The sequence below is a fragment of the Coffea eugenioides genome, chromosome 2 (assembly GCF_003713205.1).
Source record: "Coffea eugenioides isolate CCC68of chromosome 2, Ceug_1.0, whole genome shotgun sequence".
NCBI lineage: Eukaryota > Viridiplantae > Streptophyta > Magnoliopsida > Gentianales > Rubiaceae > Coffea > Coffea eugenioides.
This window is the reverse complement of record NC_040036.1, coordinates 7,310,733-7,322,528: the sequence shown is the minus strand read 5'-3', so window position 1 is coordinate 7,322,528 and position 11,796 is coordinate 7,310,733. Positions and strand designations below refer to the sequence as shown.

The 11,796-nt window shown below is 38.5% G+C and overlaps 2 protein-coding genes across 6 annotated transcripts; one reads left to right on the top strand and one right to left on the bottom strand.

The window, feature by feature from the left end:
- Positions 1 to 756: 756 nt before the first annotated feature.
- On the top strand, positions 757 to 5,608 carry LOC113762317 (protein DA1-related 2). 2 transcript variants are annotated; one of them, XM_027305712.1, is made up of 12 exons: positions 757 to 1,077; positions 1,236 to 1,372; positions 1,602 to 1,689; positions 1,850 to 1,961; positions 2,463 to 2,583; positions 2,763 to 2,846; positions 3,603 to 3,722; positions 3,902 to 4,114; positions 4,189 to 4,251; positions 4,368 to 4,483; positions 4,633 to 4,691; positions 4,898 to 5,608. In XM_027305712.1, exons 1-12 carry the CDS (start codon positions 1,032 to 1,034, stop codon positions 5,224 to 5,226), a joined length of 1,488 nt encoding a protein of 495 aa, XP_027161513.1. In that variant the 5' UTR covers positions 757 to 1,031; the 3' UTR covers positions 5,227 to 5,608. The 2 variants fall into 2 exon arrangements, with proteins under 2 accessions (XP_027161513.1, XP_027161512.1); XM_027305711.1 differs by having other exon boundaries at positions 1,218 to 1,372.
- Positions 5,609 to 5,947: 339 nt separating this feature from the next.
- Positions 5,948 to 11,384, bottom strand: LOC113763669 (mitochondrial substrate carrier family protein B-like). 4 transcript variants are annotated; one of them, XM_027307560.1, is made up of 9 exons: positions 11,259 to 11,384; positions 10,880 to 11,165; positions 9,898 to 10,074; positions 9,625 to 9,774; positions 9,033 to 9,134; positions 8,879 to 8,949; positions 8,645 to 8,712; positions 6,324 to 6,449; positions 5,948 to 6,237 (listed from the first exon to the last, which is right to left on the bottom strand). In XM_027307560.1, exons 2-9 carry the CDS (start codon positions 11,150 to 11,152, stop codon positions 6,155 to 6,157), a joined length of 1,050 nt encoding a protein of 349 aa, XP_027163361.1. In that variant the 5' UTR covers positions 11,153 to 11,165; positions 11,259 to 11,384; the 3' UTR covers positions 5,948 to 6,154. The 4 variants fall into 4 exon arrangements, 3 of the variants coding, with proteins under 3 accessions (XP_027163361.1, XP_027163360.1, XP_027163362.1); XR_003467381.1 differs by lacking the exons at positions 5,948 to 6,237; positions 6,324 to 6,449 and adding exons at positions 7,368 to 7,445; positions 7,532 to 8,452; XM_027307559.1 differs by having other exon boundaries at positions 5,948 to 6,449.
- Positions 11,385 to 11,796: the final 412 nt, after the last annotated feature.

Below are 11,796 nucleotides of genomic sequence, written 5' to 3'. Positions count from 1 at the left end.
ACCCTTTCCCATTCATTAATGGGTATAGTTGGGATGTGTCCCAACTTAAACCCAATACCAAATTATAATACCCATCCCGCCCAAAGTTCCTTTGGGCATGGGTAGCCCATTGGGACTTGGGACAAATTGCCAGCTCTAGTCAACACTCTACTATGGTATTTGCCACTGTCGCGCAAAGGTAGAAGTCCGGGGATTCCCAGAAAAGGATGGCATTTAAGCAGTTTATGAAGCGTTTTTGTGAATCATTAATGTCCATTTCTGTTTTCTCCCCCGCAAATTCATCAAATAGTCTAAGAACTCCACTTTGCCATCTCTCACAAGTCTCCTAAGCTCGTCATGTCAGTCCATTTCGATCAAAATGTTCAGATAAGTGGATTATTTTATAAAAATTTATTTACTTGCATTAGCAATATATTTTTTGATAATTTTTAATTTTACATATATCACGTTAAAAAAATAATTATATTTTTATTTTATATATATCATATTAAAAAATGCTACAGCATTTTTTTAAATTGTTGCAAATAATCTACTGGCCAAAACACGCGTTGCTCAGCTCTCACTCAAGCTCTAATTCTCAGCCGTCCAAAGGGGGTTTGGGGATCTTGTACCTGTACGAAAGGTTTGAGCTTTTTCCCTTTCCCTCCCCTTCCTTTCCATCAACGTCCGCCTCAGCAGATTCCCCAGTTTTTCCCGCTTTCCATTCTTCCTTTCTTTCCTTTCCCCCTCTCTTCAATTTCTAAATCCCAATCCCAAGCCAAGAATCTCTTTCCTTCTCGGAGATTCTCTCTTTCTTTCTCTCAAAACTAAACTTTATCAATGATGCCTTTGTTCCTCTCTCTTCCCCGTTCTCTCCTCTCTTTCTCCATCTCTTCTGTTCTTCTGTTCATTCCCCTTTTCCTCCACAACTCCCCCTCTCATCCCTCCCCTCTCTCTCTCTTAGTCCTTTTCATTTTAGGCCTCCCTTTTCAACTCTTTCTCGGAAAACCAAAACAAACTTCTATACATAGATTTCCACAGCCCTTCAGCTCATGTCTTCTTCCAGTATCAACCACCTCTCCCAGCCTTGTATATATGGTATGAAATTATACTCATTTTTGGTTCATAGTTCTTGATTAATTCTTCATTTTTAGTATGATCCCACTTGAATGTTGTGGTTGAATTCTCGTCTATATTCGTAAAGATTCCTTTTCTATTTTGGGTTGATTTTTAAGCAGGGCTTTCTTCATATGCAGAGAGGAAGTCAAGGTTTATGAAATGGCTGAGTAAGCTATTTAAGGGGGGGAGTTCGAGCAGGGGTGTCACAAGTGGACACCAACCTCAGTTTCTAGGGGACGAAAATATGGTTTGGCGTGCTCCTGTTAGATCCTTGGTAACTTCTATTTACAAGCTGCTAACTTTGTGATCTTTTTCTAAGATAATTGTTGATCGCCAATCTTTTGCTAGTAGTATACTTGTGTTACTGTAAATGTTACTTGAGCACGTGCAATGGTGTAATGGTATAGTATAGAACAGACAAGAATACTGGTTGTCTTGGTTACGGGAATAACATTGATTATTTGTATTTTAATGTAATAGAATCTGTTTAACATTTATCTCAGGATGATCGCTCTCGAGCTAATAAAGAAAAAGAGGAGTTAGACCGAGCAATTGCACTTTCTCTTGCTGAAGATTTAAAAAGGCCACAAGGTAATTTATTTGTTTTATCCTATAGTACACCATTCTAAAGCTATGAAAATAAATGATTTATTTGGTCTCCCCTGTTCATTGACTTCAAATTTCTGCTCCTCCCCCTTTTTTTTTGTTGCCTCTGCATTGCATCCAAGATTAAAGAGTTTTTTTATTGCAGGATACCGGTGGCGATCAGACCACGATGAAGATCTGGGGAGCTCACTTCATGGGAACCTAAGTTCGCCATACCCTCCCTATGCTCCCAGAGAATATTATCCAAGATCATATCTGTAATTCTTCTTATTGCACAGTCGCCCTTCCTTATTCTTTTAACCAATAAGTTTACTCATTTATACTCACGATGCGTCAATGTCACTTCTAATTGATGCTATCTCTCAGAACTTTGAAGTGTGCCAAAAAAATTGAGAGTTTTGTTTTTCTTGATGAGTACGGTAGGCAAAATGTATGCTGCTTCTGTCTAGTGGATTGATAAAGTGTTAGGCAATCCTTGTGCCCAAAACAAAAGTAACGAGCTATCTACCATGGATGTTTTCTATTCTTGGTTCATAAATTATTCTCTTTTCTGCTATTCTATTTTCCATTAATCTAAAGCATAGTATAGTTCAGTTTGCAGTATGTGCTTAGAATCCCTTCATGATGATTAATACTTTAGATGAGTTTAACTAATTCTGCATGACATGTCAAATACCATTAGCATGACATCTTTTTATGGCAAATATGTTCTCAATGTTCGAGTTGTTGATACAGTATGCATGGCCCATAACTTGCAGAATCTGTAGTGGTTGCAACCGTGAAATTGGCACTGGTAATTATTTGGGATGCATGGGGACATTTTTTCATCCAGATTGCTTCCGATGTCATGCTTGTGGATCCCCAATTACTGAATTTGAGGTAGTTTGTTCTCTTTTGGATCTCTGACTACTATCTTTAGTTATTCGATCTGTTTTCGCTTATAGTGGAAGGAGGTTATACTTGGATATTTTCTCCAATCCTCTTTCTTTTCTGCATGCATTAAGAAAATTGTGCTTGTTCTCATTCCATCTCTTATTGATTTACTTTTTTGATTGAAGTTTTCTTTGTCAGGTGGTTATTCATACCATAAATCTTGCTTCAAAGAGCTGGCTCATCCCAAATGTGAAGTCTGCCACCAATTTGTAACGATACAGCTCCTTTGAATGTTAATCTTACATTTTCTCATAATAACTTCAATTGCTATGAGATAATAACCTTGAATTCATTCTAAGTTGTTACAGTTATTGTGTCTGATTGACTGTTTAGTATGATATTACCTTATTCTGTTCTCTCACTTGAAAATAGTAACTCCCTAGAAAACTGGATGATTTTGACCATGCTGATAGGCGAATTGATTTAGCCCCTCTTAAGCAACTAGTGTTTCTTTCTGGACTAAACACAGGATGCTTCAGAAAGCAACTGGTTCCATGGAAAAAAAATGTTTTTTTTCTCTTTCACAATAACTTTTCCTCTGGGATAACTTACCGAGCTGCAAAATGGAACTGTATTGCATTTATCAATTGCATTGGCATGTAAGCACAATGAATTCAATCCTTGGCAATTCCAGCTAATGCCTGATAAGTACAGCAGAAAGCATCAAAGGTTGTTTCAGAGTCCACGTTTTGTAAGTTTTGCAGAGTATGTGCAAGCATCTTCTGAATGTTGACTTTGTGATTATCTGTACCCTGAACTGTTTTGGTGGCAAAGTAATTGAAATATCTTGCAGTAGTAATGCCTTGATTTTAAGGAAATGGTACTTATTAAGGAAACTACGTAGATTGAGTACCACTGTTTTTTAGGTACCTAGGTGCTCTCTGAATGGCATACTTCATGTGAAGCTTATTACTTTGTGAAATAAACCTATATTAACTCCCTTTTGAACTATTTATTACTGTCAGATTCCAACAAATGGAGCTGGTTTGATTGAGTATAGGTGCCACCCCTTCTGGTCTCAGAAATACTGCCCCTCACACGAGTATGACAAGACGCCTCGATGCTGCAGTTGTGAAAGACTGGAGGTAGTATATCTTGGGTTTTATCTGTCATAATTGATGATATTTATTTTAAACTACACTTGTATATTATTGAACAGATTCCTTTCCTGTGCTTTTAATGCTCTTTTCCCTTGGGTTTATCTCCTCATTCTACTTGTTACTTAATTCTATATTTATGTTACTCTATCTCGTTTCTTCTTTAGTCGCGCAGTGCAAGATACATATCACTAGGAGATGGACGTAGTTTATGCTTAGAATGCATGGAATCTGCCATTATGGATACCGGTGACTGCCAGCCACTTTATCATGCCATTAGAGATTACTTTGAAGGAATGAACATGAGAATTGATCAGCAAATCCCCATGCTTCTTGTTGAAAGACAAGCTCTTAATGAAGCTATTGAAGGCGAGAAACAAGTAATAAACATTTCCATCTCCCCTCATATATCCTTCACTGTAGAGCTTTTGCTGATATAAAAAATTTTTCCCAGGGTTTCCACCACATGCCTGAAACTAGGGGTTTATGCCTTTCTGAAGAGCAGACTGTTACCAGTGTATGACTTCTTACATGACTTACAAATTCTTAATTCAGGAAATGTATGAACTTTTCATCACGCAAGTCTTGTGTGCTTTTTGGTTTGTGCTTTTTGATTCCTTCAAAAATATCCAGATTTTGAGAAGACCAAGGTTTGGAGGTCACAGTTTGGTAGGGATGACAAGACAACCTCAGAAATTAACTCGGAAATGTGAAGTAACAGCTATTCTGGTTCTGTATGGCCTTCCAAGGTGATTTCCATCAAATAAATGCATACAATAACTATTAAGGGTCTCAACAGCTTTTTGCACACCATACCTGTATGCCTCACCATTCATATGTTTGTTGATCGTTATGAGATGACTTCCCATCTGACCTTTGATTTCCCATGACAATGCAGATTATTAACTGGTGCCATTCTGGCTCATGAATTGATGCATGCCTGGTTGCGTCTAAAAGGTAATTGTTCTGATGCTGGAATTTCTATGATCATGTTGATTGCATCAACAATGATTACTGTATGATGCAGAAAAAATAACTGCACATATATCATAAAAACAGCATTTTATCTGTCGGCTTCTGTTTCTTTCAAGACTTCGCTAGAGCTCAATGCAAGAAGAGCTTATGTGTTGTGCACTCAAAAAAGTTTCCTTTAAAATATGCAGGTTACCGTAATCTGAATCCTCAGGTGGAAGAAGGTATCTGTCAAGTGCTTTCGCATTTGTGGCTGGAGTCTGAAGTTATGCCCGAATTCAGAAACATGCCATCCACATCAGCAGCTTCATCATCCTCATCGTCAACTTGGTCATCATCTAAGAAAGGGGGAAAATCACACATAGAAAGCAAGCTGGGCGAGTTTTTTATGCATCAGATAGCAAACGATGCTTCGCCAGCATATGGAGAAGGATTTAGAGCTGCTAATGCTGCTGTAAAGAAATATGGTTTACGCCGTACCTTGGACCACATCCGCGAAAACAGAAGCTTTCCTGAATAAGTTTCATGTATATGGCAAGTCCTAAACCTCGTTCAAGATTCATCCCCGTCAAAGATGGTGGAAATAACTCCTCGGGAGGAATGAGTTTGATCATGCCAAATTGGATTAGCTCCCTCTAATTTTTTTGGGGGCCCTTTTGAGGATGCGTTTAAGATTTACTGGTTCCTGAATAAGAAGCATGTCTTTCGACCAGAAGGATGGATCCTTGGGCCGACAACTTCATTAACCACTGACAGAATCCTGAAGCGTGATATCCAGGAGATGGGAAACTCCTCCGCTACAATGTCCTGTTGCGCTAAACTCTGATGTTTTACTCTCTATGAGAGCTAAAAAATAGGATTTTAAATTCAATCAACGAAATAGAAAGATTCTGTTTGTTAAACCTTTGGTTAGATCTTGGATCCATGATTGTTATTTTCTTGATGGACTTGAACATCATCCGAAAATCCCAAATCCAATCTGAACAGAAAACTTTGGAAGTATTACTTACCATGGACGGAAACCGTACCGGAGCTGTTTGGACACTTGTACTTTTCCAATTCCAAGCTTCAATCACTTCGACTCCGGATGCCTCGAGAAAACTTAGAAATCTTTACCACCCAAGATGAGTGAATACTTAGGCGTCTAACATAATTTGCAAAGAGCAATTAGATTCACATAAGATGTCACATGCTGAGCATTCATAAATATTAGGGTTATTGCAGTAAACAATTATCTTACAGAATCCAAAAAGAAAAATATCTAAACTAGATGGATCAATGAAGGCAGATGCTCAAAATTATTCGTCTTACAGATGATTCTATGAAGGTGTGAAGAATATGCCGGAGTAAAATTGAAGTATACCGCTCTATACAAGAAAATTGCGGTTTTCCGGTATTACAAATTACAACATAGCCCTATCTGAGAAATGTTGTCTAACAAACCATCTTCATATCATGCATTGTGCTTGAATATATGAAGTTACTTTCCGGGACACCAACAGCGTCAACTTCCAGGAATGTTTGATAAAACCTGCTTCAACTTTTCATACGTCATGAACACAATACTCACACTTGGCACTACCTTATAATATTCAGGTAAAATTCCTCTGTACAAACCGCGAAAGCCTTCCGTTCGAAATATATGCCTGAATGTACCAAAAAGTCCCGTCTTGTAAACACGGGCTCGACCACCTACTCCTTCCAACTGCATTCGGCGCCTCACAAGATCCAAAGGGAATGTTGCTACAAAATAAAGTATATGAAATCAAGGGGGAAAAAAAAAAGACAAAAACCAGTCCAGTGGGTGAAGGAAGTCACACTGTACCTAAATGAAAATGTCACAAAAACCAGAATATTATGCCTGAATTTTCACCAAACATCAAGCTTCTACATGAAGTTATTCAATCACTGATTTATAAGACAAGGAAAATACCTATTACAGCAGACAACAATTAGGTAGAAATACCTAAATAGTGCATTAACATCCTATATCAAGAAACTATAGAATTAATGTTCACCACCAATGTTAGGTTGCCCAACAATGAGTTGCAAAGCTTGAATAATACAATGGAAAACTAATTCAGTACGATCTTTCAAGGATTTAACTACAAAATGGATTAGGGCCCAAGGCAGAAAACTCTTTAACTAGAGACCAAAGTCTTTTTTTTTTGTCAAAACTAGAGACCAAAGTCAGTTGAGACAACTTTGTAGGTTTTGCATGAGGGTACTTTTACATTATGCGTCTACTTTCCTCTTATCTAAGTTAATGTGGCATTTCTAGTTTTCTCCTCTTGCTCCATCTCTATCTTTCTCCATCCATTAACACCCCCCCCCCCCCCCCCCCAAAAAAAAAAGAAAACAAGAGAAGGAACAAAAATCATTTTTCCTAGATATGCCTTTCTTCTTCTGTGCTAGCATGTGATTTAATCCTCTTCTGCTCTTTTCTTGGTTTTCCTTTTCCTACTTGGGCGCAGGGATTAGGAACAGAGTAAAAGGGGGGGGGGGGATTTTGGGACCTGGGAGCAAGGGGAAAGTATAAAATGATCAAGTGAAGTCATGTCTGATATGAACCAAAAAATCAGTCACAAAGAGTGAAGCTTCAAGGATTTGAGTAAAATCAAGGAGCAATTGGTATAGGAAGCCTATTGAGAAGCATACCTCAAAGAGGACGCCTCTCACATCTGGCAACCTCAAACACATTTTGGGTCACCTCAAAATAGCCACCCTATATGGAGCCAACTGCATGTTTGGAGAGCCAAGCATCCAATGAATGTAGGACACCGAAAGTTATACTATTAAAACTCTTACGTAAACAATAAATTTACTTTCTGAACTGCAAGAAGTAAAAATTTTTGTTCCACTTTCCTTGCACAAATTCCCATATTCCAAACATTTGAGAGCATCTAGCTCTAAGGACCAGTCTGATTAGTTACTTAGTAAACACTTGGACCTCTATCTGCTTCTCTGCATCAAAAGCAATGAAGACAGCGAGAGCCAGTAACATCTTTCATTAAATACCAAAAAGAAGGGGTTTATTCATGTAACTCAGCAGCGAGTGATCCACTTTTCAACTGTCAAAACCCATCATTATCTACAACTCTCTCTTTGGTTTCTGTGCAATATGTAGAAGCAGTACGCAACATAATTGCAGCAAATTCTGGGGACAAAGCATGAATATATAACTGCAATAATTCTCTACAATCTTTAGTTTGCAGTACTCTGAAGAATGAAACAATCAAAAGAATAGTTAAAACAAAATGTTTACAAGAAACAAAAGCAACACTAGCACAATGTGTGTCAGATGGAACTTCAGCATCAAGTACAACAAAAAAAGGTTAAACAATAAAAGAGGTTAGATCAATTGCATAGTTCCTCTTAAAAAACGCACTTATTAAAACAATAGCAATTTATTAAAAAAATGTGTCTTTTTCCATGTAGACTGAACTAAATCTAACTCACTATGACCATATCCCGTTAGCAAGTAGTGCATACCTACACACGCCTGGTACATTCAATAGAATGTTTCCGAATACAACCAGAAGGTTGTAAACCAGCAACTCAGTTTACACTATTCTGAGCGCCAGAAGAAGCACCACTATCTTATAAGTTGTGCTGGATCTAGAGCTTTTCCAGGTAAAAGAGTGACAGCTGCTGGTCATGTTTAGGTATTCGAGTAATATTAGTACAAGGCCAACCTTCAAAGACTTTTGCGAGGAGTGAGGTTATACCATTGTCATTTCTCCTGCCTAAATTACCCAAGAAAAACAGTTCCAGTTCAAAAGATGCAGAAAACAAGTGTTAGCAGGCACAACGCCACAACAGCTGGACACTGAAAACAAACTGTATTTTCATTCTCCAAATTCTTCATAGAAAACAAATAAATTTTCGAAAGAAAAACTTAATGCAGTAATATGAATAAGCGCTTAGCGGAACCTCACCGGTGGATGATGCAATGCCTGATAGACTGCCACAACTAAGGCTGACCAAGACAGTTGAGTCATCTGGCCTGATGTTAACAAGGAACTTGCATTAAAATTTCAAGATAACTCCAAAACTTTTTGGATACACGCTATGCTTTCATGGTGGCAGAAGAACAATTTCAACCACACAAACAACAATGCTGACCAGCATTTCATTAGCTTAAAGTAAGTGCTTCATTTAGTGTTGATTACCTGTGAAAATGCCATAATGTCCTTGCTGTATCATAAACCGAGAAACTGATTGCCAAATTAGGACCAACACCCTGCAATATCACCAAATCAGTAAGCAGACCCCAGAATAAATCTGATACTCTCCAAAAAATGGATCTAGAACCATATAAGGTACCAATAAAGTTGCTCCAAGTCCTTTATAGAGGCCAAAGGCACCTTCTTCCCTGCTAATTGTACATAGAGCATGCCAAATACCACGGTAATAGGCAACATTTGTCTGCAAAGTGTAAAATACATTCAATGAGATGGTAATCAGAAAAGAGTAGCATGACGTTTTTTTTTGTTGGGGTACTTTCTTATTCAGGCAGATATAGTGGCCTTAAGGGTGCCAAGAAAGAGAAATGGTGCTCTCAGTAGAGCAAGAAAAAGTGTACATGCAAAGAGAAGAAAGACTAATTGCCTAATGCACACCTGTAGGTTGAAAAACTCATCCCAAACAGACTAGATACACATTGTGGTTGCAAAACATCATAAGCTAGCAATATAGATGGGGGAGCATTAGAAAGACCATGGGGAGCAGTTGCTCCACAAAATTAGTCATCCAAAACAGGGAGATGTATATGCAGAAAAACCCCACATACATTGACATATTTAGCTCCTAGTACAGTCGTTAACAAAAGCAAGATAAAACATAGACATACTGAACAAACAGGTTCATTAAGCAAAATTTAATGAATGCTCATAAACATGGTTTCTTCATTATGTACCTGAGCAGCAAGGCGTGTCCTTACAAGATCCAGAGGGTATGTAACAGAAGCAGCAGTTATTCCAGCCAACCCACCTGCTATAAGTCGTATACAAAGGTCTTTTCTTACATTTTCTCCTGGACTTTCAACTCCCCAAATTAACTGTAGGAGCTGTGACATGACAAAAGATCATAAAACAAAATGAATGACGTACAGAACAGGTAAAAAGCAATCTGTGAAAGCAAGCACTTGTGGAAACATAACAAGATTTCATCATGAAACATGAGTACCAACATTCTTATAGCGCTCAAATGTATAAAAGCTGACAGAAGAATAGGGCAGACGATGAGCAATTGTGACCAAATTTCCCTTCCAGAATGCCCGAAATCCCTCTTCTCTCATGATACGCCTGGCCTCATGCCAAATACTAGCTTTCTTCAGGCTAGCAGCATCATAATGCATTCCTTGTAGCTGTGAATACAAAGGTAACATCATCTTCATGATATACAGAGACTGGGTGCAGGTGGATTTTTCTTTTTTAAAAAAAAAGAGAAATTCAACAACAACAGCAGCAGCAGCAACAACGTTGTTATGAATATAAAAGTGAAATCTTGGTAAACGCGAATGTTCAATGTACTGGATCATGGACGAAACGATGGCTAATTGATGGGAGCTTCTAAAACAGTAACAAGGCTTCTCGCTGTTTATCACTAACAAAAGCCAATACCTAATCAATATAGGACGAAGAGACACCGGCTATGACCATAAGAATATGCATTTTAAGAAAACCAGACGAAAGGAAAGTGTAAAAGAACGCACAGGCGAGTCCCCTGCAAAAGGCAGAAAAGGTTATTTCCAAACTGAATGTCAATTATGAGCTTTCTGAACAATTTATTTCTAAAAGAACAAGGTAGTGTTTCTCTCAACTGACAGGAATATGAGTTTTCTATGCACATCTTTCTGAATAAGACGTCAAATTCTCGCTCCAGCAGCACATACACACCATTTCCTGATTTCATTGGCACCACTTGTACATATTGAGGCCAATGCCCACATGTTGCAACTTGCAATACCCGATTCTGTGCTCATCCTAAATCTAATGAACCGCCTCAATTCAGGATAGAATACAAAGCAAAACTCAATAGCAACCTTGAACCGGCATCAAAATCTGATTTTTTTTTTATATCCCTTCACCACTTTACTAAAGAGTTCCTCCCAAGTGCTCTCGGAGACGTAAAATGAGCATTTAAAAAAAAAAATGAAAGAAGCGTCGAACCTGAAAGAGAATAGTGAGGCGAGCAAGAGGAGCGGTACAGGTCTTGCCCACAGCACCGGCAATTCCGCCGGCGAGAAGCTGCGAAACTGTTCCGATGTGCGATTGATGATTATGATGAAAGGCTCTCTCCTTATGCTGCTCCATCAACTTATGGGCAGCACCGGAGGCGCCTCCGTCGACCACCACCGCTCCATGGCCAGTATTCATAACCCTCTGCCCGCCGCGTCCTCCTCCTCCTTCCACCACCACCCGAGCTCTAGCTTCAGTTTGCATTCCAGCCTTCTATCTGTCGCAATTGATATACGAAATGATAATACGTATTTATACGCAAGTCTACACTCTGTACAGCGGACGGTTTTGAGTTTAGTGAGACGAATACCTGCAACAAGCAGCAGCAGCTGTATATGTTTGGTTTGGGACGCAGGAAAAAGCGTCGAACAAAGGACGACGACGTCGTAGCTGGAATGGTTTTAGGAGAATGGCGGTTTGGGGCCGTCCATTGGATTTGGGGCGGTGGTTTTTGTGGCCAAGTAAATCACGAATCACGCGACTGGAATGTTTAACTCTAAGAAAATAAGGATTAATCTTGTCAGTATATACACAATTATCGTTATATATATATATATAATATGTGTAAAATTAGAATTTAAAATTAAAATTTTGTTCACGTGTCATCCATTTAACTATTATAATGTATACATTGATGGTGTATATAAGATTTACTTAAAAAGTAATTGACCTTTTCATTCAGCAACGACCCCAACCAAGTTGTAGGGGTGAATGCAATTAGGTCTTTGGGGGGTCACTTTCTTATTATATTACAAGTTAAATGTTCAAGTGAAAATAGGCCTTTGTGAGATAAGAGAGACTGAAAAATGATGGTTTGCAGATAGCATCTTGGAACCAAAATAACTCGA